General features: G+C 33.0%; 1 protein-coding gene across 4 annotated transcripts in view; it reads left to right on the forward strand.

Annotated features, from left to right (window-relative positions):
* GRIK2 (glutamate ionotropic receptor kainate type subunit 2) overlaps nucleotides 1-26,631 on the forward strand; it is a 356,698-nt gene that overhangs the window by 185,621 nt on the left and 144,446 nt on the right. For all 4 annotated transcript variants that reach the window (XM_038133845.1, XM_038133848.1, XM_038133846.1 and 1 more), the window contains 4 exons: nucleotides 4,890-5,033; nucleotides 6,299-6,406; nucleotides 13,261-13,374; nucleotides 21,568-21,774. In XM_038133845.1, coding sequence (XP_037989773.1) covers nucleotides 4,890-5,033; nucleotides 6,299-6,406; nucleotides 13,261-13,374; nucleotides 21,568-21,774 — 573 coding nt within the window. The remainder of the gene's footprint in view (nucleotides 1-4,889; nucleotides 5,034-6,298; nucleotides 6,407-13,260; nucleotides 13,375-21,567; nucleotides 21,775-26,631) is intronic.

Here is a 26,631-nt window from a genome sequence, read left to right on the forward strand (position 1 = left end):
GAAGGTGTCAAGAAGTAAGAAAACATGAGCATTAATAAGCCTACAATGCAATTTAACAGTTCATAAAACAGTAAAATTTAATCCCAGGCTGAAGATTTATTAAATCTCACTTAGCAAAATGGCTTTGTGGGACGTGTTAGCAAGTGAGAATTAAGTGAAATTATTTCAGGGGCAATAGATTTTATTAGCTGAGGAGGGGAGGAACTAGTTTTGCAAGCCATTTCTTCTTAACTTCATTCACTTGTTATAATTGCCTTGAGTGTGGGAGAGCTTTCTGTGAGTAGTAGTAGTATGTTTGGTCTCTGGAATTTGTGTGCATAGTGCTGTATTTGTCAGGCAACATCTAACTGAAATGTCTTTTGTTGATAGGCTTGTGCAGAAGTTCTCATGGTTGTTAAAGATATTTAAATCTAATACAACTTACACATTTATCAGTATGATAGAATGACACCTATTGGGTTTATAAGAGCTTTTTTTGTTTTGTAATATTTTTCATCCATGCTTCATTTCTGTTTTCTTTAACACATCTGGGAAGGACAAATTTCTTTCTTCAATATTAATTTCTCCTTCTGGACCTTCTTGAAAAATCTCTTTGCAGGGTAGATATATAAGTAGAGTTTGGAGGTATCTGATCAAGAATATGTAGTGAATTAAGTAAAGTGATGTTAGCACCATTGGCACCACATTATATGAGAATTTGGGAGAAAAAGTTCTTATGTTACTAGTTAGTCTGTTTCGTGGGTTAAAATCACGTTGTCAAGATCTGGACCTTAAAATTTTCTGATCAAGCACTAGTAGAATCTATAATAAAGGAACTACAGATTTTTGTAAGTAAAAACAATCTTATTTTTATATGTAACCTATCATTGTTTCTGTAGTTTATATCCAGTAAATTTTAAATTCAAGTCTATTTTTTTATCAAACAGTACATACTTTAAGGAAGGTAATAGTGCCAGCAATGAAGACCTCTCTTGCACTGTAGGTAGTCCTTGCTTCTTGACTTCTAAGTGTCATCAGACTTTTTGCACACAAAGTTTTTTAAGTTTTTCAAAAGAAAGGAAGCAGAGGAAGCTTCTATAAGAAAATCAGTCTTCAAAGGAAAGTAATGATAATAAAAAAATCCCTTGGACAGAGGGCTACTTCTGTTCATTGTGTTTACAATGGAAATAACCTAAAATATAGGAGTAATATGGGGAAAAATGAAAGGCAGGTGGTAGACCAAAAAAAAATGGAATTTTTTTTTTGTTTAAGAAATTTGCCATTTATTCAAGGTTTTCTAGCTTATAGTTATGTATTGTGTTAAATTGTCACTAAATGTAAAAGAGAAGAGTAAGTAATTATCAAAGGAGAAGTACTGCTCATAGACTAAGGTGATTGTAGGACATTTTTGATGTTTTTGAAATGAGTAAGTATTCCACTGCAAATTCTTACTGTGCAATGATGACTAAGTAAAACAGTTATGTTGGGGAGGGAAGAGATTTGATTAAGCTGTCCTGCTCATTGTACCTGCAGTATCTACTACTTGCTCAGGCTCTTAGATTAGAGAACAGCTGCTGTCTTACTCTCCAAATTGTACTATGTCATTTCTGTCCTTCATAAACCTGACCACGAATGGACTGGATATATTGGGAGTAAAAAACCCCAAATACAACAACCTGACTTTGCATCCTGTGTTTTACCACAGGCATTAATCTTTTGTAAGAAATAAAATATGATTTTTAAGGGCTAATGGAAAATTCATTCCTTATGGAACATGCCCTGCCTTGTGTACTTATACTCCTTTTGCCAAACAGGAATGCAACATTCTCATTCTGTTCTAAAGTCTTGGAAGGCCAAGTGCCATAAAAACAAGCTTAGCAAGAAAAGATTGTTGCAGTATGAGATTGACATGTCAACACTTAAACTAGCAACCACAGTCAGTCTGAATTAAGGTTGTTTCAAAAGATACTATGATCTGAAATCCAGTCAATAACGAACTATTTATTGTATATGATGAAATAAGTTTCACAATGGATTAGAGACTTTATATAAATTGCTTTTAATGTGTTCACACCTTTTCAAGGACTATGTCAATAAAACGTGAAATTGTTCTTTCACTTCTATGCATTTATTGAATACTATTGTCATGGTCACCTAGGAAACAAATGCAGGTATACATTTGTGAGCATTTGCAGTTTATTTTCATTCTTGATGCAGCTGAAGAGGTCACACTTGAAAGAACATAAGAATCATTTTAATTAATGCACAAAATTTTTCGGAATACATTACTGACCATCAGACACTAAGCAAAATGCTATGAACAGTTTGACCTTTTAAATGTGGTTGGATTTATCTCACAAGGATAAAAGTTTTCTGACTAAAGTTGGGAAGACAAAGATGATATTGAAGAGAATAATGAGCTGCATATGAAAATTATAAGCTATTCTACTTACTGTAGAAGTATTAGTCAGATAATATGCAGGTAAAGATAGCATAAGAAATAAAATGCAATGAAGTCTATGCATACTTTACTAATCAACAAAATAAGCTTGACTCATGCTGTGCATTAAGTGAACTGTACAATATTTTCCATTGAAATTTTTAATGAGCCAATTCAGTTTGATACAAAACTGATTAGAGAATGAGAATACTATGTATCAAGGTCATTTTTTTACTTCTGTTTTAGTTTGGATAGGACATTTTCTACTAGAATATTTTAAAAACTGTTCAGACTTTTTAAAGTAATTTTAGCAACATATTTGTCTTTGCAAGAAAATCTAGATATACTTAATTTGTGATGTGTTTGTAACATTATATTAATGACGATAATAACTGGTAGATACGGGTTCAGATTTATCCATCTGATAGGACAGGGCTTGTCAGCTGAGTTATGCATATGTCACTATTGCATTTTCTTCCTCATTTATGTTGTCTTTGATGAATAGATTTTGACATGTTTCCAGAATCAGAGAATGTTAAGAGGTTGGAATGAATCTTAAAGATCATCTAACCCTAACCCTGCCTGCCATGGGCCTGGTTGCTCAGAGCTCTATTCAAACTACCTTTGAACACTTGCAGAGATGGGAACACCCACAACATCACTGAGCAACATGTTCCAGTGCCTCACAACATATATCTGCTGGAGCTTATCATGTGCCTTTGACATCTTTGGGTGTTTTTTGTCATCCTACAGATTTCCACTTCAGTGGCTTATAGAATTTGACAGAAAGCCATGTTCTGCATCTGGCATAATGTCCATTTGATTCCTTCTGACGAGTCTTAACAGTTCTGCTTCCAAATTTGCATCTAATTAATCAGTTGGTGCTGGTGTTGAATTTCTGATTGCTTCTTTGTGGGTTATTTTTGCTGAAGTCTCATAGCAATTTCTATTTTCCTTCATTGGTACAAGGACTACAGTTTTAGAAATTAAACTGATTTAAAAACCAGTTTGCATTTCTGAGTCAGATTTATGTGTTGTACTTATTTAAAAAGCTGTTGTCTAGACTTCAACTACTGCCAAGTCTTGCTTCTAGAATATTAAACTTTTCATGACGCTTACTCAGCATGTCATTCCAACTTTTTGGTGTTTCACTGCCTCCTCATCAAATATCAGCTTGCCTTAAAAGCACTTTAATGCCTTGAAGATAATGAACAATTTGGCAGCAAAATATTTTCTGACTGATTTGGAGCCCCTGCATAAACTGCTTGGAGCCTGAGATCATTGAAACCTCTTAGGCTGGCTTTTTTGAAATTAGGATTTATTTCTGCTTGAATTCTGAAATCTCTCCTTGGGAGAGCCATTTAAATGTGAGTGTGTATTTTTCTCTTTAAGAGTAGCTTATGGGCTATAATGGTAGAATATTTTTGCATTTTTATGTTTAGTTTTATTGTAAAGAGCCTCGGGATACCTTTGCATGAAAGGCACTATATAAGCTCATTTTGTATTGCATTGTATTGTATTGTGACAAGTGCAATAACCTCCAGGTTTCCTATCCATTAAAGAACTAATTTCACAGCTCACTAATTACGTGAATGAGAAGGGGAAATAGGTCCTTTTTCTCTAAGGTATGCTGAGCAGATGGCGTAGCACTCATTTCCACCAGCTGAATCTAAGGTCCTCTCGTGCTTTTGGTTCCGAGGCTTACCAGGCCTCTGTTTATCAAGGAGAACAGGAGAGAGACATCACTTTCTTGTACAGCATGACAGTATGTACTGAGAGACTGTCTCTGTCCTTTGCTAATACAACATTTCTTAGCAAACACTATGTCTAAGTCTATTTATTTAGGATGGGACATGAAAACTATTAAAATTAATGTGCATTTTGATGTAATTCTAATCTACCTCTGATTTATTGAAGATACTGATTAGTTCTGCCATAGGGATTTGAACTGATGCATATTAAAAATTATTAATGATTCAATTGAGTACTGTTGGGATAGAATCTTGCCTGTAATTTCAAAACAAAACCCATTATTTCCAAACCTGTATACTTTGCTTTATAGCTAAGGTTTCCTCAACTTGTTTCCTTCCTTCTTTTGTATCACTCATGAAAATAACCAACTTGAATCAAACATGCACACAGTGATTCATATAGCTCCCTAATGCACTGCTTTTTAAAGTAACTTGAGTCATCAGACGCTAGTGTACTCCCATGATCCTGAAAAGCAGCTTTTTGAGCCCTTTTTGCAGCATTAAAAAGAGAAAAGCTAAGACTGCCTGAATATCCTGACAAAACTCATATATGACACGGCAACAAGCCTACATTTTACAGCGCTGCACAAGCAACTGGACCGTTTTTTTTTTCCCTTTAGCAGAACGAGCAGTGCTAATTTGTGGTTTCCTTCTCTCTCTGCTGGCCTGTCTCAAGCGTTTGCTGTGTGCTGATGGCTCTGGTGCTGCTGTCATTTCAGACGGATGCGGCGCTGATGTACGACGCGGTCCACGTGGTGTCGGTGGCGGTCCAGCAGTTCCCGCAGATGACCGTCAGCTCGCTGCAGTGCAACCGCCACAAGCCATGGCGCTTTGGGACACGCTTCATGAGCCTCATCAAGGAGGTAAGTCACTAATAAAGGGTCCTGCTCCCCTGCTTTCTTTTCTCCCATTTTCTTTTGCTTTCACTCCATTTGGTGGTTTGTTTTTTTTTTTTTCAGTAGATGGTCATCTCTCATCTTTTTATGTACAAAGAGTTTAACAAGAAACACAGCATTTTTATTTGAAAGTGGGTTTTCCTGAAGTATTACTTGGAATCAAAATATATGGAAAGGTGAAATAACTGCATTCTAAATGAATCTTATATTTGTAGATAATTGGATCTGTGTGGAGCATTTGTGGCATAAAAACCCAAACACCTGAAACTCTAAACTGTAGACTGATTATGAGAAATACAGCAACTAAATACTGGCATAAGTTTAAAGGGGCCAGGAATTAATTTTACTTGCTGGTTAAAACTGATTTTTTTTTTTAATTTTCTATAGTGAATTACTATATGTCTCCTTGATTACCCAAGATGCTGTTTAGATAGTGACAGATAGGGACACTGAAGCAATAAGATTTAAGGTGTTGGAGGCAAACACTGTAGACTATTCAAATCTCTCATACTGCAACTCCTCATACAGTGTTTCTCAGTCCAGATATACAAAATGCTATGATGAGGAGAATTATTTGCAGTGGAATGTATTTTTTTTCCAATATTGGTTCCTTCTAGGATGATTTTATTTCCTACATTTTCTCTCCTACTTTGTATAGTTTCAGAACTAGGGTAGATTTTAAGTTATAAAAAAAAATGAGGTTATCGCACTTTATTAAAAGTGAGGAATAAGCTTAGGAAGGCTGGCCCACTGACCTCAATTTTTGCTGTCTCGGTGTGGTTTCAGGGGAATCAGCATCTTCCAAAAGTAAGCTTTTATTTGAATGGAATTTCCTGAGGAAAAAAATGAAGCCCAACATTAAGGAAACAGATTGAAGCTTGGGGACTGGGGAGGGGGAGGTATGTAGAGAAGCAGAAGGGGAAATGCTTGCATGAATGATGGAGGAATGAAAAAAACCCAGCCTTTTATCTTGTTCAGTTGAAGAGCCTGATGTGGAATATTGCCTGATGTGGAAAGTTTAAAAAAATTGTCTATGAAGACTGAAAGAAAGCTTGATTTCATTAGCAAAAAATAAATAAAAATATTTAAAAACAAAGTGTCAGCCATAAAGTACGTAAAATGAATTATTAATGATCCCATTTTGACAGGAGTAGTTTGCCCTTTCTAAGGAAAAAAAAAAAAAAAAAAGAAGAGGTATTTATTTCTAGAAATTGCTTTTTCTTTCTTCACAGGCCCACTGGGAAGGCCTCACAGGCAGGATAACTTTCAACAAAACAAATGGCTTAAGGACAGATTTTGATTTGGATGTCATCAGCCTCAAGGAAGAAGGTCTTGAAAAGGTGTGTAAGACATCTGCCTCCAAGGAAGTGGGAAACAAAACAAAACAAAACTCACCCCCTAAAAACATTTACAATAGTATTTCTTGTGTTATGTAAAACAGTGCACCTGCTCTCAACTCAATATCTCTGTAAGTGGTACTAAAGAGTTAAGAATTGGTGTCCTCACTGGTTTACCTGTTTTCTGACCTTAATGTTTCTTGTACAGAAGTGGAGTGAGAGACCAAAGAATTGGGAAATGCTCTTTCCATGTAGCTTAGTATTGTCCATATTTGAACTTAAGAGCTCATGAAGTATATACAGACATTTGGCCTGCCTACATGTCACCATCATGATCTGAAACCAGATCCTCTTTCCTCTAGCCATCTTACCATGAAGAGCAATTGCAGGAAGCTACAGTGTCTCACATTGTTGAGACCAGCAGGCAAAAGTTTTGCAACTGGCATCTGTCTTGAAGTTTGCATTTAGATCTGATGTTCAGTGTTCTGTAAGAACTATGTTTTCCTTCATCTTCAGATCAAGTTCTATCAGCTATTGCCCCAAGGTGATAATTGTGGGCACAAATAAAAACAGAAATTAAGGGAAGGGACCATCCTGCAGATTCGCATTTTCTTTCTTCTGTTAATCACTGAATGGAGAAGCTAGCATTAACAACATATTTTCCCAAAATTTTGTCTCACAAGACTAGTTTTGGAATATTAAGTTTCTCTTACTGAAAAGATTTGTAAAAGCTCAGAAACCATGAGCTAGTCTTGAAACTCTTACATAGGTAATAACATTTTTGTTGTTCAGAGGAAAACCTGTGATTCAAGAACTAAACTTTATTTTAAAATTTTCAGCAATACACTGACAGTAGATTTCTCCTATGAAGTGTCCCATGAAGTGAGCTCAGGCAACCTAGCCAGGGAAAAGAATTACTAGACTTGAAAGCTAAATCAGTATTGCGTACAAGAAGAATAGGTACAGTGCAAGCTGTCTTTTTTACTGGAAAAAGAAATGGAAGAATTAATGTTGTGGTAATAGCTAAATGACTCAGCTGAAGAGTTTGCATGCAAGTGATAAGTGTTGAAAATGAAGAAAGGAAGTCTTTGTAATTTAGGATGGCTTTAAGAACATTAGGTGGCATTTGGGAACCACAAAGCAACATGAGATTTCTGGAAAATAAAATCTCAGTTGACAATACACTGGGAGATATATACATCAGTGAAAATATAGAGATAAAGCAAAAAAGGTCTACAGAGAAATATGGAAGACAATAAAATTCAAGAGGAAATACAGTAGTACTCTAAAATACATAATAGAAAAAAGGAACTTGGGAAAGAGTCATATTGAAAGTTAAGTGACAAAAACAGAAATACTTTTTGAAACATAATGATACAGCTCAAGCACATACTGGGCTTTTTTAAGTATAGAAAGATTTTCATAGAAAAGGAAGATACTTTTACTGCCTTCATGGCTTATTTTGATCATGTGATAAGTGGAAGTGATAATATAATTTTTTCATCAAAAATTGTTGGCAATATTTGGAATGAGCAGAAAGAATCAGTTACTGTATATGAGCAAAACCAGAGCAGTTTCTCTGGGGTGCAAGGAGATGAGATTAGGAAAAGGAAAATTCAAGTGTATGCACATTCGATCAAATTGCTTACTAAGCATATGAAACATATGGTGTATTTTACTGAGAAAGATAAATCAAAGCCCACAGAGAAATGCTTCTCTTTGAACAAAACTTCATTATTCTGAATGAAACCCTATTCTTCTTGAATCCAGAGTGAATGACTAAATTTTGGAGCAGGACACTTCTAGCTGAAGGAGTACATTTTAGCCAGTTCTTTTATTTAAAGGAACTGCCGCAAAGTTTTGAGGATTTTTTTCCTCCAAGACTTAATTCTGTTAAAGTGGTGATGAGCCACCCTTCTCTCAGTCCCCTACCTTCCTCCACATGTGTACTCCATCTTTCTCTCTCCTTCTCTCTGCTACTCCTTTTTTTCCTCTCCCTCTCCCCCCTCTCCCACACCCTCCTTGTCTGTTTCGCTTTCCATCGAATCCCTCTCCCTCGTACCTATTAATCTCTTTCCATGCCCTTTCTGTCTATTCTCCTTTTCCTTCAGGAGCCTTTTTGCATCTTTGTCCTTATCTGGTATGTTTTCAATGTTCTTCCTGAACCATCTTGTCAGATATCTCTGTGTATGTGGTAAGAGTTGCTGAACAGGTTATTTTTTTCTTTCTCTTCTGTACATCCTCCCACTTGTGGGATGAGAAAAGGTGGGGAGATGGATATCTTGGTGCACAGAATTCTTATGCCGTGTTTCCATACTGTAAACTGTTATTTTTTCTTCTAACCTCTTTCCAAAAAAAGGTAAAATATTTCTTTTGTCAAGGACAATACTTTAACTCAACAATTTCAGCTGTAATCTCTGAAGACAAAAATATTGATGGATGGGAAAAAAAAAAAGATTTATTGTGAAGAATTGCTATGAGACTTTTTTTTTTTTTAACTTAGATTTTGTACAAAAATGTCCTAGATAAATACATGTTAGCATAACCAGTATAGCTGGGAAATTACCCAAGTAATGTGTTATAAGTTCAATGACTGCTGAAGTCAGTGACAACAGAACAATTCCTCACTGAGTTAAAAAAATGCTATGTATGATCTCAGCTTTTACATAAAATACTTGTTCTTGAAACTCTTGAATGAGAGGTGATAATCAGGCATCAGTCAATAAGAGGTATGTGTTTCCAAATAAAATTTCATGTCTGCCAAAAATTATAGCTCCTTGTAAGATGAACATGACAAAATTAAGAGATGATTGGAATGCTGTTAATATAATATACCACAAAATTTTATTACAGTCACTTTGGACAGACTGAAACTATTCATGATTAAGCACAGTGAAAATCCAAAACTGTGACACTCCAGCACAATAAATTATAATTCAAATTGCAGTCAATCAGTCTTTACACTGAGGCTGCATTGTGAGAAAAATTATTTTTTACTTCAAGGAGATAACAAATACCTGAATTTAATATCACTTTTGATATGAAAATTTATCACTGAAGAAGAATCACATATCCTGAATAAGAGATGTTACAACTGGCTTGAAGCCTTGCTCAGAAACCCTCATGCGATTGTGAAGGGAGAAAAAAAGAGAGGGGGGAAAAAAGAAAGACATAGTAAATCTGTGGGATCCAGAAATATTAAAGTATTGTTATTTATGTTATATTTGGCAAAGAAGGCATGAATATTAATATTGCTGAAGAAAGGAAAATAAATTAAGCAATTTGCAAATGGGAAATACAGAAATATGAAGAAACATTGTTATTCTTAATGGAGTATAATTATTTCCTTGATGTAATCACCACTACTACTAATTACTCCACAAAAGTTAATAAAGAAGGTATAGATAAATTTGACAAATCTTTGAGAGTTGAGCACAGTTCTGACTGCTTAGTCAGTGGGTAGCACTGCAGGAAGGCAATGATCCTTCCTAATACAATGCTTGTGGCACTTTACTGTGAGTCATATTCACAGTTTTGATTGACTCAGAGCAAAAATAATGTTAATTTTCTCATGAGAACTTTGAAGAAAAATAAAAAAGAATAATAATTGAAAGTATGCTTATCTATTCATGAAGATAAATCACTTTTGAAACATGCTGAAATAAGGAAGCTACTGAATTTTTGGGACTAGCATCTCATAAGACTGAGTCTCCATAAAGTGCTCTAGAGCATGTGTAAACTCAGCACATTTTAAGTTTTGTGAGTGTACAGTGATTATTTTTTGGGGGGAATGGTGAAATATTTTGATGGTTTTGGCTAGGACAGAGTTAATTTCCTTCATATAAGCTTGTATGGGGCTGTGATTTGGATTTGAGCTGAAAACAGCCTTGGTAACACGGGAATGTTTGAGCAATTACTAAGCAGTTCTTATACAGAGTCATAGGCCTTCATAGTCTACAGAGCTACAAAGTGATGCTGGGTGGGCATGTCCAGCTGGGTAGGAATATCTGGTTTTGAGGGACTGCAGTAACCCGATAGTTACTTGGAAGTCAAATATGAGGAAGCTTGGATGCACGTTTTTAACATTTCACATGAATTTGGGAATTGTGTTCCATGTCCTTGAGGATGACTGCAATAACCACATTACAGAATACTCTATGATATTCAATGATGAACGTAACTCTTGGAATTGTTTCAACTTAAATAAGCTGATTCTCGCCTAAGCTAACTCTTTCTATAATTTTTTTTTGTCTCACTGTGGAGCACATCTTCATGGATTTGGTTGGAGCCTGTACTTTGGATAATAAGTGTTAAAGTATTCAGATTGGCATGGTCGCTTCAGAATAGTTTAGCCATTTATGGGAATTGGAAAGAATAATAGGAGATTGAGGTCTTGACAATATGGTCAATATTTACAATATATTTACTGTGTGAACATTCTCTCTAAAGTGTATATATGAATACTTGTTTCACTTTTTAGGAAAATTTATAAGTTTATTTTAAAAAATTGTGATGCAATAAGTTAAATTGTAGCTTGTTTGAATTTCATTTATAGACTACCTTGATGTACTTTTTCTTCATTTTGGCTTTTAAACTTTTCTAGTAAAAACATATTGGCACTTCTATTCAGTTCAAAAAGTTACTTAAAAACTAAAACAACGTGCTGAAACAAATAGAAAATAATTAACTTGTTGCATTGTTTTTGCACAATTTTTCTGTAAGAAGCAGCTTTGAGAATACATTTGTTTAATTTGGGAGCTAAACACATCAGTAACATATAAGAACCTGTGGTACAAATTGTTGGGTTTGAGCTCATCAACAAAGATTATCCGAAGAAAGTCTAATTTTGAACCTCTGACTTTTGGTCCATTTCTTAGATTTTTGGTTAACAAAAGCAGCAGCAAAAGTAAAATTAATCTAATTTAGAAAAATAACAAATCAATTTATCAAGACAGAAGTTTCTTTTTAAAGTAATGCTGTTGATAATTGTTATAGGTCTGCAGTAGATTAAGTCTGTAGTTAGATAAAATCCAAATTCTAACAGTTCATATTCTTTTGCTTGTGGTTGTGACTATGCCAAAAAGTAGGAGAGAATGCATTTTAGTTAGCAATGTCTTATCTTTTGCCGATATAAATTTGAATTATAAACATGAATTTGAATAAAGCAAATTATTTAATGAATTTAGGATTTGAAACTGATCATGTAAAATGTTGGTGTTTCCTCAGAAATTTTTGTGCTACTTGTGTACCTGAAGTTATATCTCATGAAGGAGATTAATTCAACTTCAGTTATGCAGTGACAGACTCGAGTTCTCATCTTTGTCATTCCTTGTTATTCTACTCTAGTTTCATCTTTGAAGTAAAGCAAGCACTGTGATTGTCATAATTAGCAGAACACTGCAATTAAATGTTAGCAACCCTTTTAAAATTTCTTGATTGTGGCCAAGCTGCAAGGTGGAACATTTTGTGTTTTCTGAAAGCCTTCAATTCACTAAATCAAATTGTATTAAAACAGTAAATGAAAGAGAGATGTTTTTGGTAGCAAGACTTGATTTCAATACTTTGAAATTATGTGTTAGATGTTCTTTTCCAATTGTATTTCTGAGACACACATATTCTTTCTTCCCTTCATGATTCTTTTGATCAGTTTATGAGGTACTGAACGGCCAAGTTTGAAAGAGTGACTTGGAACTGAGAGTTAAGCAAGGAAGACATACAAAATATTGATTCCTGTGGGACAGAAAATTGCAGAAAAAGAGATCAAATTTGTCTTTTCTTTATTACAGCATCCACTGATTCATGCTCTGCTGTAGTCTCAGTTTTAGAAATGGAACCCTTTTTGTCCACACCACATTGCATCTTAAACTTACTTTACAGCCCCGTGGCAACAAATCACTTAAAAGTATACAAACAGTCTTTCCAGAATCAGTTGAAAAGATAATTTAAAAAAATTGTGTATTTGTCTATACACACACATATATTTTCAATGAATACTTATGGAATTTTTTTTTTTTTGGTCTAGGTTTAGTTTTAAAATATCTTTACCTTATGTTATAGATATTACTTAGTATTTGAAATGATGTTTAAAATCATGTCTAAAACCAAAGTGTATTTGAAATAATGTTTAAAATCATGTCTAAAACAAAAATAAAACATATTTGTGGGGGTTTTCCTAGACAATGGAGTAATACAAACATTCTGATTTCTAAAATGGGTAGTTATATTTACCCTTTTAATTGCATAAGAATGAAAATACAGATAAGTTACAGATAAGCCTCATTACTTAGTATGTAAGTCTGTCCTTGACCTGAACTTTAAAGCATAACCATGGATGCTCTTAGATTAAAATCCTATAGACTTTATTTAGAAGTACAAAATGTCAAAATACTCATGTGTTGAAGATTTATCTGTAAACATTATTGCACTTAGCCTGTTTCTGTGTTCTCCATAACTTTTTCTCCCAAATCATATTTTGTTCTGCTGTTCTCTCTGATCACAGAAAATGGTAAATCCTTTTGAAGAGACAATGCTCTCTTCTCTGAAATGGATTTCTCCCTGTTATCTTCAGATGTGGTTTATCTTGAGAAATGGAAAATTAAGAGTAGCTTTAGATATTCTTTATATGATTTTTACACCTAATGTTACACTTCACAAAACGTAATTTAAGGTATTGCTAAACATACTTTAAATAAGCAGACTTTAAATATCATGACAGAGAAAAATGAAACAAAATTTAATAATAATTCTAAGCAATCATTTTTTTCTCCTGTAACAATCTGTTTTTCCTTAAAGTGTTCTTTTCTAGATGCTGAAATGTAACTAATGAGTGACTTATGCAGTACTTTACTGTTTTATAGGTTGGAACTTGGGATCCATTGAGCGGCCTTAACATGACAGAGAATCAGAAAGGAAAACCAGCAAACATCACAGATTCCCTGTCCAATCGCTCTTTAATTGTCACTACCATCTTGGTAAGCAATTGTATTTGCTTTCCCTGAAATACAGTAGTGCAGAAAAACTGATAGAATGAGACACACTAATTGCAATAGTAATGAACAGTCTGCAGTGTGCATTAGCATTACTTAGAATTTACTTGGAATGACTTTGAATTTATGGTGTCATGAGTGAACACCAGTTGATAAGCTAGTCAAGGATGTTTACTCTTACCTTAATTGTGAGCAAGATATCCCGATTATAGAGATATGTTAATTGGTTAGTAATTTAACTTTTTTTTTTATTGACTAAAATATTTTCTTCTCTACAAAGCTACTTTTGTCAGTGCCATATGAGAGCACAAAAGAAATTGGTTTTGAAATGTGTTTTGTCTGTTAGCCCGATGATTTTAGCCAGCAAAAATTTATTGCTTTTGTTTGCTATTCTAACACCTCAAATGAAAGTACAAAGCATTTAACATTTAGTTAGCATTGCTATTGCTCCATCATTGAGATGAAATTTTTAGTCATACAGATATTTAATTGATTTGTCCTTTGAACTAGACCAGAAGAAAAAATTTCAGTAACTTTCTTATTTCCAGTGTTGACAAATTCACAGCAATGAATGAGGTATTTTTACTTATAAATAAGCACATTTATTTATGCAAAAATAAGTGTTCATTTATTTCCTTACTGTAATTTTGAAATAGTAATTTTCATTTCAATGCAAATCTAAAACTTTCCAGAAGTTTGTCCAGTGTGTTTGTCTGCTGCCACCATTATCATGAATTTGCAGATATTAAAAAAGAATCTGATTCCTGGTGGTTGTATAATTTATTAATAAGTTTTCACCTACCAACGTATATTGCAATATTTCAAACTGGAATGAATATTTACAGGTGCATAGACACAAATGCCAGTGTGCTTTTAGCCTTTTATGTAACAAAAGTCATATAACTTCATCCATTGGGTAACTTTTTCACTGTTTATAAGGTCTGTTTACAAGTGATAGAAAATCTTTTAAAATCCTTCACTTCATGTATTTTGCTAATTGAAAAATACACAACAGATATATTAAATGGAACATGACGGACTCACTTTCAGATGTAATTTCTTGTTATGCTAAGACAAGCACAGATTTACCACAACTTCCTCTTGTACCATTAATTATAGTAATGGTCCACTATAGTTATAATTTAGTTTATAAATTTATAATCCCTTGTTTCTTTTTTTAAAAATGAAATGTAAATGAATGTCATATATTCTCTTAAATTAAAAGAATATCTTCTAGAGTATTAATCTGTCAATTTTCTTCCCAGTGACTTTCACATGTTTCCTACATGTAAAAACCATTGCATTATCAAGAAAATTTTATTAAGAATTCCAATTCCATGCTCTCTATACTGCTATTGCTCTGTACCAGATATCCTGCCTAGGATTTTTCTTGACACTATTCACTGATCTGTAACTTTAATTCATGTGAACCTAATGGCTGCTAGAATTCCTGCCTTACAGAATAAAGTCCTCTCTCTGCCAGTGACCTGTTGCCTTTGCTACTCAGTAAAGAACCAGACTTTGTATCTGCAGTCTTCAACAGCCATCATGGTGTGCTTGATTCCAGATTGTGATAACAATATTGCAACAAGGATCAATCCCCACAAGATTACATGAGAAACACTCGATAATTTAGGGTGTTCCAAGTTTGTTTGGGTTTTAACACCTGCCTTTTGATGAGGTTGGAGTAATATGCTCCAAGTATCATATTGCTCTTACATAGTGATACTGGCATGATTTTTTTTTGACTGAAATAATTAGATCAAGAAATGGTAACTAGCACAAATGCAAATAACAGTGCTGCCAATGAGCACTGATTTTAATCTGGTAAAAAGAAGACTTCTGAGATTTAAGAGAAAAGCTGGTCTCTGTAATCAAGGATACCCTTTCTCTTAAGAGTTAACTTTTGGTTAATGGTGTTTCAAAAGTATCCATCCTCTTTGTAGGTATCTAAATAATCCATGAAAAAAAAAGACTTTAAATTGGTGTTACAAGTTGCTCACTTGTAGCTGCCTTTTTTACTTCAGTTATTGTTTAGTAAAAGTTTTGGTAATTGCAGTAACTCTTTTCAGCCATGAAGAATGGTGCTCAGAAGAAGTGGTACAAATTGAAAAAGCTCTACTTGGAATAGTAAAAAGAACCCAAACCATTTTTGGTGCAGAAACACATGTACTAGTTTTATTTGCTAGTTTTATCTTTTTTATGCTTAAAGAATACATTTCTGTTGAACAGAAAGCATATTACTGAATATTCATTTTTGTAGCAATGCATCGAAACAATATAAAATGCTAAAGCTCCTAGAAATATACTTACATCACCAGCTTTTCTCTCCTTTTTTGAGTCTGCAAAATCTTGCTTAAATGAGAAAAAGAAAAGACAATTCTATCATTTAAGCTGTTCATATGGTTTCCCTATGATGTTTTTTTCACTTTGAGAATTCCCTACAATAGTCTATAGTAGACTGCCAGCTGGGGAGCCTTAATCATTTTTCTCTGTAGTTTGCCTTAATGCTCACTTTTCATTTAAATATCCCAATCTTTCTTTTATTTTTAATTCTGAAATTTGGAGCAATATCTTTTTCCTCCCATATTTTGCAGTCATTTAGATTTTTACAGCTGTAAGTACACCCTGCATTTCTACTGGTGGCTGAGTATCTAGAAGAAGAAAAATATATTGATGGGAAAAATAATAAAATATAAACTCCGATTCATAAATTCATCTACTTCAAGGAAGGACAGAACTATGTGCTCCTTTTTGTCTTGAGTTCTTCACAATGCATTTTACAGGTAGCTAGCTGAAAGATTATTCCTTGCTTTGTCAACAATTCAATGGTCAATTCTGGACAGGGATAGGGATTCTCAGGGTTTCAACCTTTCTCAGAAATCTACCTACATGTAGTTTTTGTAATGAAATCTCTCTGATTTCCAAGTTCTTAACCCATAGCAGCCCCGAGCACCAACTGAACATGTCTACTGGAGAGATAGTTAGGTCTTTTTAGGGAAGCTTTTGAAAAATAATCAGAATGTTGTTTTTTTATCTTTTATAATCATGGTTTTGGATATATCAATCCTTTAGACACTATTGCATTGTTTTATTTTAAAACCATCTGCATTGAACCTTCAGAATTTCTTTCTCATTTAAAAAGTCTACTTTTTGAATAGTCTATATTTAGAAAAACAAAGCAAACAAAAAACCTACAGAAAACCAATTTTCAACTTCAGTAATAAGGATTTATTATTATTTGATTCTCCTAAATTGACTCCTACCAAAACTCTGAAGCAGTTCTTGTCTTTAGACTTTAGATGTAAGTATCTAAATATTTTTCTTCTTGTATATCTTCTACTTCCAATTTGAGAGAGTTTTAACTTTAGAATTCAATTTCTATGTTTAAAAAGGTATGTGCATGGTACTTAGGGCTTTTTTTAATGCTAATTTCATACCAGCCTGTACATATTATCATTCAGGTTCATTTGCCCTGTTCTGCTGAAATAAATGCTTGTTTCCTTTCCTGTGTAGCTTTTAAGTACTTTTCTGTATCTGCTTACATCAAAGCTCAGAAAAGCTCACAGTTGTCAAGTTTAATTTTTCCTAAGAATGTGTGAAAGTTATGAAAGGTGTGTGATGTTCTCAAATTTAGTACTTTTTGTTACTTCGCATTTGAAAAGTGAAATTACCTTTTTAATTGTACTTCCCTTAAAAAAATTGGTTTGAAATAGGAATAGAATTAGAAGGAACTAGAAGGAATACTTATAATAAATTTTTAAACAATTTTACTTAGTTCAAAGTATAGTATTCCCACATTGTATTTTATTAATATGTACTGCTTTCTGAAATAGGTAGTGTGTAATTTCCTTCCCTTTTCTCTTGGATACCCAAGCATGAATTTTCAATGGCTAAATTTTAAATTAATATATATTAAAAATATTAAAATTAAAATAATAATTTTTCCTGCTATCTTTATAAAGATGGGTCACCCATCAATTGTTTTGATTGATAGTAACTAGTTGCTTCACCTCTCCCACTAGAATTTTGGCTGCCTACTGTGAAAACCTATTGTGTGTTCCCTCTATCTGATAAAAATATTAAGAAAATGTGGCAGTCTTCTAACAGTCCAGTATCAGACCTTCTGGTGAGCAGAAGCTTATAATAAAAATCTCTGTTCTAACAGGGATATATTTTCAAATGATTTTCCTCTTTTTATCATTAGGCATTACACTTTCTTTTTGTTGATTTAATAAATTTTTTTTTCTTTGTTTTGCTTTTCTCAATACTGATAGCAATAAATTTTAGATTAAAAATATGCTATTTCATGTTGAAATTATGAAGGAAAAAATTGATATATTTGATTAATCTTAATAAAAATAAAAGAACTTGAAATTTAAAATTTGTTGTGATTTCTAGTAATATCTTCGTAGTTAAAATACAATATAACTCACAGAAATAATTCAAGTAAATATTTATTGTTCAAATCTGAAAAAGAAAAAGAGAAAGTTGAAGAAAATTGTTTTTTAGTAGAAGTGGTGCTTTTATTCAAGCATTAGCTGTACATTTTTAAAACTAAAACCAGTCTGTAAAGTTACAATATTAATTAATTTTCAAAGATTTATCTTCTATTTGCAGATATCATTTTATAACTACCTGTGATTCCACTGTTCCTTGTAGCCATACCTTTATTTGCAATATTTTAGCTAAGTTTACTTTGCAGAAAATTTTCTTATAAAAATGATTTATTACATTTACAAGTTTATCTGCATTCTCATTTGTAGTGCTTATCTGGCTTATCTGGCTTGGGGCTCTTTGCATCCCTCTTCACTAAAGACATTTTAGTTTTATGAGATGTTAAATTATGACTTTGATCTTAAAAGTTTGTAACAAGATGACCTGTTGTTAATTTAGAGTAGCAGTGTTTCCTGGAAATGTTGTGTCTTCCTGAGGATTCATTCTGGAGTCTACAGTCAGTGTTCAATAAGTGACTTTTTTGTTTTCCAAGCTACTCATGTTATTCCAAGCAATAATAAAAGCACTAATGGAAGGTGTTTCCCTGATTTCCTGGGGAGATGTGTCCAGTTGAAAGACTTAATTTAAACTGAAGCTGTTTAGAAGATTTAAAGTGCTGGTTTTGTGATATGGTCTAGTAATTTTAAGGGTCATGTTTTCAGGAAGGGAAGGGAAAAAAAATTGTGAACAATGTTAAAGTAAGTGTAAACCAGCTGCCAATCTACATATCATTTAGCTTAAAAACTCCACCTACCTAATCAATGATAATTGTCCTAGTGAACGATTTTGGTGGATGTGATAATCCACCAAGAAGCAATGGTGATGGTACATTTAATGAATAGAGACTTTCCTGACAGTATGTTTAGCAATGAGTTATACATTAGCCCATTCTACAAGTTTAAAGCTTGAGCAAATGAAGCATGTAGAACCCTCTGCATGCACTTGTTCAAAATCCCTAAATGCAATGTTCAATATTTAGAATGCTTATTACTCAAGGAAAAAGCAAACTAGAGAAAACATTGGGATTAATAAGAGCTATTACAGATGAAGCTGTCAACACCAACCCTGCTCAAGTTAAGTCAGAAATCGTTTTACATAGCAAGCAAAAGGTCTGAAGAGAAAAAACCCAAATGTTTTGTATAGTAGAAGACTATAAGAAAAAGTAGAAGTAACAAATTACTTAATGTAGGATTGGAAAAGCGTTAGAGAGTATTAATAACTTATTGATCAGTCTTCTCAGCAAAAGTTGAGAATCATTAGATATGAGTACAGATACTATTGTAGGCCTTATCCAAGTTGGCCAGAGTAAAGAATATAAATGATATGGAGTTGAAGCTAAGAATTCCAGAAAGGGTTGCAAGATTTTTTAAATTTTTCTTTAACAAAATATAAAAAAACACATCAGCAGAACAGATAAAATGTCTGAGGATTTCTATAATGATCTGACAGAAAAATATTTAGGAATGTACTGAGGAGCTGAATTGCTCAATGAAGAAAATCCTGCTGTATTTATTAAGTAAAGGAGAATTAAAAGCATAAATTGACAAATATATGTCCTCCCTGATATTGCATGTATTTAAATTCTGTCCCAGATAACTCAGGATTGCTTGGAATGGATGACAGAGACAAAAATATTGTCAAGAATCTTGCCAGGATTCCAGAGATTGGGGGATGTGTAAGACTGTAAATATCTGAAAACTCTGAGAGCAAATGTCTCTGATCTGTGTGTATGAGCATTCCAAGCTACATTGGAATTCCTTCATGCCTGCAGAACAGGCCGTGACACTGTGTAAGCGCTGCTCAGCAGTAATGAAAATATTCCTGTGTTATAACCCTGATTTGAGCACAAATCCAAACCATACTAGTTAATGTGAAGAAAATTGCTGCTACCCCAGGAAAAAAAAAACACACTATGTTTTGTCATAGCATAGCTTCTGCTTGGCCAGTGGTGTGATTTCTTTAGGGAATTGTAATTTCACCTGAGAAAAAATATTTTTCTTACTGTTGTTTTCTTTGAGATATTTAATATCAACTTCCCAAGTTTATATACAACTAGTTTCACACATAGTTTTTGCTCTGATACCATCTCTGTTTCTCAAGAATTATTCAGTGATCCTTGTAATTTAAATTGTTTTCAACTTTCACGTTTTCTGCTAGGTCTTTTTCTTGTCAGTACTGCATCTTGAAGAGCTCTTCTGGAGTCGTTTGTTTACTTGTTGTTTGAGAAAATTTTGTCAAAATATCCTAGTAGTTTTTCTGGACAATTTATTTCATGTTTGTTCCTTGCTAATTGCATAAAGATGTGCAATGTACTTTCTGAAAATATGGCTGTAACCTTCCTTATTTTAATAGGAGTATACCACAGCTCTTTTAAGAACAAGATTCTTCCCTGCATTCTCTTTTTCATTTCTTTAGATAAAATCTTATGTACTAAAGTTCCAGTTATATGTGGATATAACATTTAAATCATGGGAAATCTCAAGGCAGAAGATTACATTAGGAGTGTTGATTTATTAAAGCAGTCAGGTGCCTGTGGAATGAGGTGCCTTTAACCCCACTGAGTGGTGGTGTGGGGATTTAGGACTGTAAGAATTTTCTTAAGTTGCCCTGGAGAGTTTATCTGAATATTCACTGAGTCTTGTGTTTGGTGCAATAATTGCAATAATATTATTTGTCTTACCTTACTTGATTATTTTTCTTTTTAATTAAAAAAAATGAAAATAATGTCTCCCAAAAGTGAGCAAAGACTGAGTTGCATATATAACCTAACAGCTGGAATATTGGTTCCACATTGCAGTGGAAAACTACTAATTGTTTTTTGTATTTTTCCCTTTAATTTTATATTTGAGAACGGCCACCCTATACTGAGAAACAGATGAAAAAATACTGTTTTGCAAAATATAAATTTTCTTCCTACAATTATGTTTTTTCTGCTAATTATTTTAATTTGGTTGCTGTCTGTTTGCACACCACTTAATGCAAAAAATTATTACATTGTAATTTGATTTAAACATTAGAAGATAAATGCTTAAAGAAATTTGATTTGGTTTTCATGGAATGTCTATCACAGAACTTACTTTTTGAGTAAATGTTCTCAGGTTTTGCTGTGGTCTTGTAAATGGCAGGCCATAACTTGAGGCAATAAAGAAGTAGGTGTTTTCACTGACTTTTTCCTTCCCAAGTGGGTTTTTTATGCTTTGCCTAACAAAGCATTGAGAAAACAGTTTAAACAGTTGTATAAATAGAAGTGTAAACTCTTATACCTAAAATATTTGATTGATGTTTGGAGTTTTAATGAATTTTTTTTCAGTTGCCAAAGCACATTGTTTCTGCATTTTGAAAGGTTTATGTTGTCCATCGAAACAATACATTTTTTATTACTGTATAATGAAAGTAGTTAAGGAACACATTTAAATTTAGTGTGTATATGCATTCCTTGAAGACATGTCTGCAGTGATGAGAGTGTAATTAAAAAAAAAAAGAAAAGTAAATCTTTGAAAATTTATGAAGACTTCAGACAGCCAAAGCTAAAAGGATTCTGGTTTTCACATTATTTCATTGTACAGGGAGTGATGTCATGAGTGTATACATATGTAAGCACATGAGTGTCTACTACTTAAAGCTAAAATGAGAAGAAATGTGTGGGGGCACTCATTATTCATTCTGTCGTGATTCTTACAGGAAGAGCCATATGTTATGTTCAAGAAGTCTGACAAACCCTTGTATGGAAATGATCGTTTTGAAGGTTATTGCATTGACCTCCTCAGGGAGCTGTCTACTATCCTTGGATTTTCCTATGAGATTAGACTGGTGGAAGATGGAAAATATGGAGCCCAAGAAGATGCCAGCGGACAGTGGAATGGAATGGTTCGTGAACTAATTGATCATGTAAGTCAACTTTTACAAGCTTTCAAATATGCATTTAGATTTCAAACCTTTCTATAAAAATTGTAAAACTTTTATGATAATTCCATTTGAATACTGCTGTTTTCAAAATGCAGATGTTTTAAGAATTGATACAAGTAGATTGGTATCCATTATTTCTTTAGTGTAGAATTTGTAAAATAAAGAATCTCTGTTTTGCCCATAGGCAGTGTTTTGGTTTAGCTTTTCTGTAGCATATGTCTAAGTCAAAATATGAAATAAATAGTACTCTGAATTTATTTCTGAGGACATATGTGTGAGGTTTTATAACAAAATTTGCTACAGCAATATAAGTCAGGTCTCCTTTTCTGATAGTGGATCTGAGGTTTTGTCTTAGAGAAATTTCTCTGTGTGTAGTGTAAACACACACATCATTTGATATTCATCTTTGTTGAAATTTTAAAAATAAAGTGCAGGAAGTAAGACAAAAATGTCAACATACAGTGGTGGAACAAAGCAATGTCACACCAGATACCATTGCAATTGACTGTAAGTGATTAAGTGAGGTATTACTTCAGGTTCTTCAAAATGTGCTTTCTCAGTTGGTCATGCCAGTTGAATTCAGACTCTTAGAAAAAAATTTCATAAATTTAAAAATTATGTCATTGTTCCTTTCTTCACTTATTTGGGTGAATTTCTTGATATAATTTTCTCTATAGACATGAGGTCAAAGATTGAGATGAAATATATTCTGCACATCACTGTCATTTAAAATAGATAGAAGACTGTAGTTACTTCAAGTGGAACCTCTTAATGATGGCAAAAACTGCATGAATCACTTGAAAAAATATTTATTTATCTTGTTTCAATTTGCTTTAAGATTTCAGCAGATGGGCTGAAACATGTGCTAATCAAATTATTCATATTTACTAAGAGGGTTGTGCTTCATGGTTTTCTAGTAAATGATAATCTGGTATTGGTGTTGCAACAGATGTTGAGTATGCCTGGCTTCACACATTTAAGAAGAATGCGTGGGAGTATTACAGTTACGTTATCTTTAAATGTGTGTGTTTATAATACCTAGCACACACACAGAGAAAGCAAACTTATTTAGCTGGACTCTTTGCCCATCTCTGTAAATGTGCATTTTTACACATGAATAAGTGCATAGGACTGTTAAACTATTATATTTGATGCTTGTTAGGTAACATCCTCATCTGGAACTAATTTTCCATGATTGAGGTAGATATTGTGAAAGTATTAATTCAGAAACAAATATAAATCACAGTTTTATACACCTTTTATTATTCAGCCTTAAAGCATTCTTAAGAAAATTCTAGAATGGCCTCCTGAGCTTTACACTAAGATAATCTTGAAATAAAATGCATTTGAACAAGTTGCAGAAGTAAAGTGTTAGAAACAGAACCTTTCCCCATCTTTCTTCTTCTGAACACAGAATGAAACAGGTAGTCTTTTTCCCATACATAATATACAACTAAACACAGATTAAAGTTAATTTTTATTTTTCTATTTTTGTTCTATTCAAATGATTTTTACTTAGGATTCAGAAAATTTTAGAGACTGTGTTAGTACACATGGAAAACGTAGTCCAGTTTCCTAATCTGGACCATAATTTTTACTAGTCTCTCAATTTAAAAAAAAATTGCTTTTAATTTTTCTCTGATTTCTTACTTTATAATCTATTTGAATACATAAAATCTTTTTGAATATATGCAATTTATTTATACACCTGTGCCCTTTATTTACATGCATGTTATTAGTAAAATTAGGTGCATTTTACTAGCAAGCAACACTTCAGACCTCAAATGTGAGGCAAAAGAATTTAGTGAAGAACTCCAGACAGATAGTTAGCACATTGGGTGTTTCCATATGGTTAATACTTCACATGCTCCATTAGCTTCCCAGTCTTTCTTTTCCCTTAGAGAATATTTTTAAATTGTCATAAAGGTTTTCTTTCCTATAAAGTAATTTAGTAAACTCAATTAGTTTATTTTTGAAAGGTTAAATGATTCTATATTTTTCAACTAAAGTTTCTAATTAAAATAGACTACAGAATAAAGATGGTTTTTAAAGTTGCCACAGCACTTAAATCTATTGAAAAATGTTTTTAGAAATTACTTTTTCTGTTTGTTTTGTTTTATCCATCAGTTAAGTTCAGACAGAAAGGCCACTGTGCTGTAGTATATATGTTTGCAAGGGTAACATGTAAAATGCATAATCCAAGAATAAATGAAATGGATAATTTTGGTATATTTATGTGTAGAAAGGAAAATGCATCATTTATATAAAAGATTAAAAGACTAAAATAAATCTAAGATTTAAATAAACTGTTTAAATCAGTACTTAGTCACTTTGCATAATTGCTAGGGCTTGAAAATTTAAATAAAATAAATATAATGCTATCTGAGTTGAACTTAGCCTATCATGTCAGTCTCAGGATTTAAATTTTATAGTATGAACAGAGACTGAAGTGTTTACATCAGGCTCTGTTTGTTTCCAATCTCCTTTCCCATAGTTTGCTTGTGTTTCTTCTTTCCTTGACTGTTTTACTTAGAGTTCACACCTGCATTTTTATATCAGTCTCCAAGCAATAAGTAGTTTCTTTTTGAATTTGTGGTAAATGCTGTCAGTGAAAATTATATAATGATTCCTTCCCTTTGACAACTGACAATGAATTCTTGTTGGAAAAAACACACTGGTCTCTAGAGTTGCAAATATAAGACAAATATTAGCTAGGACAGCAAATACAGATGACATTTCTCCATGAATAAATTTTGAGATGAATTTCTCCACTTAAACGCTCTGATTTCTTTGCCACAATTTTTCTTTGAGTATTTTACCCTCTTCTCAGGTTAGTTCACCATATCAGTGTTACATATTTAAGGGAGGAGGAGCTAAGTTCCAGCAATCTCCATTCTTTATGGATTAATTCTTCATGAAAAAAGCATTCTTTATACTGATTGCTGCCTATGGTTCAAAAACCTTATGAAAGAACGGATTTATTGAATAGGTTTTGAACTGAATCATAAATTCTGGAGAAATTCAGGTGGTTCTTAAGTGCTAAAAGTTGTCATGTCACTGTATTATATTGCATGTGACATATAGTTTAAGCATTTAAGTTCTATTCCAATATAGCTAGCACAGACAGATAGAATGAAGATATAATTTCATTTTTAGAAAATTAGATATCGTACCTTACAGATCCAAAAAAGTACTTAAAAAAGTTCCTAACATGGTTCCAAAACAGGAAAAAAATACTGTTTTATACTTTGACAGAGCTATAAATGAAAAATCCACAGGGAAATAATTTATTACTATGTGTACATGATTAAAAATAACTATTTTTGAGGGGTTTGTTGAATGATTCATCTACAGCACAAAGCTTATACATTACAAATACACTTCAAGGCTTACAGATCTTTTAAAATTCATAAATAATTGCAGAAAAGGTCCAATTTTTAGATCATGATCTTTGATCATATGTGAGGATTAAATCAGAATTTTCTTTGTCTCTAAGAATAGGATTTTCAGCTTGTAGGAATTTTACAGCGTTGAACATTTAGAAAGAACTTTTAAGTTTGAGTTAACTTTAGACAACATTTTTACTTCACTATATTTTGAATTTTTCCTAATCAATATCAATTTTCAAAATAAATACCCATCGAATGCTTAAATTTGTAAAAATAATAGTAGTAGCTTTTTTTTTTCTTTTAAAAACAGAATTGATGTTTATATAATTGGTTTAAATATTCTTATTGATTTTTCCTCCAATAACATGTCGGTTTCTTTATCTTATTTTAAATTAAGGTCCTTATGATCTTGAACACCTATAGCAAAACTCTTTGCATTGCTATGTAGAAGTCAAAAAACCCTTCTAATAACTGTGTAGATGTTTGGTTCCTTTCTTTTTGAGCCAGTGAAATTTTACTTTCTTGCACCTTTTTTTTCCACATTCTTCTGTTTAAAATATAACTTCATCATATTGTTTGGACTCTACCTCTTTCCTTCATACTTACAGGGAACCCTACCAAATAGAGACTCACAAGGAAAGGCTACAGAACATCTCTTCCCTCTTTCTTGTAATTTTCATGCAGAAGGTCTGACAGATGAGATTTTTAATACAATGGATGATAATTTAGCCGTGGCTCTTATTAGTGAAACTCTCAGAAGATTTGACAGTAATAGACAATTAGAGAATCTTTAGAGGAAGGAAGGAAGGAAGGAAGGAAGGAAGGAAGGAAGGAAGGAAGGAAGGAAGGAAGGAAGGAAGGAAGGAAGGAAGGAAGGAAGGAAGGAAGGAAGGAAGGAAGGAAGGAAGGAAGGAAGGAAGGAAGGAAGGAAGGAAGGAAGGAAGGAAGGAAGGAAGGGTGCAATGTTTCTCTTTTCATTATAAAATTGGCTCAGCAGTAACATAGGTTGTCTATCAGTGCTCTGTAAAGCACCATGTCTGCTTCATGCCTTCCCCATTTTATTAGAGCAACTAGAATCTGCAACTGCATCTCAAGTGCCATATGATGAAAATTTCACTCATGCTAAAGGTTTTCTGTCTATAGTAAATTTTATTTCTGATGCTTTGAGGGGTAATAGACCATAAATAACATAGTGTTTTGGCAAGTCTGCAGTTCAGCTATTGATGCTTGAACCAGCAACTCTGGTGAATACACATAGATGGTAAGCTGAATGATTACTGATTTCCACTAACCCTGTTTTAATGTTGTTTTTCTAGTATCTTGGCATTTTAATAAATTTTTACTACTTCTCCTCAAAAAATAAGACACAATTCACTTTTTCCTGTTCTCTCTGAAAAAAAGTATAACGAAATGAATGCTGCTTTTTTTGTTTCAGTTTTATTTTCCTTCT

This window comes from Motacilla alba, chromosome 3, assembly GCF_015832195.1.
Source record: "Motacilla alba alba isolate MOTALB_02 chromosome 3, Motacilla_alba_V1.0_pri, whole genome shotgun sequence".
Lineage (NCBI taxonomy): Eukaryota > Metazoa > Chordata > Aves > Passeriformes > Motacillidae > Motacilla > Motacilla alba.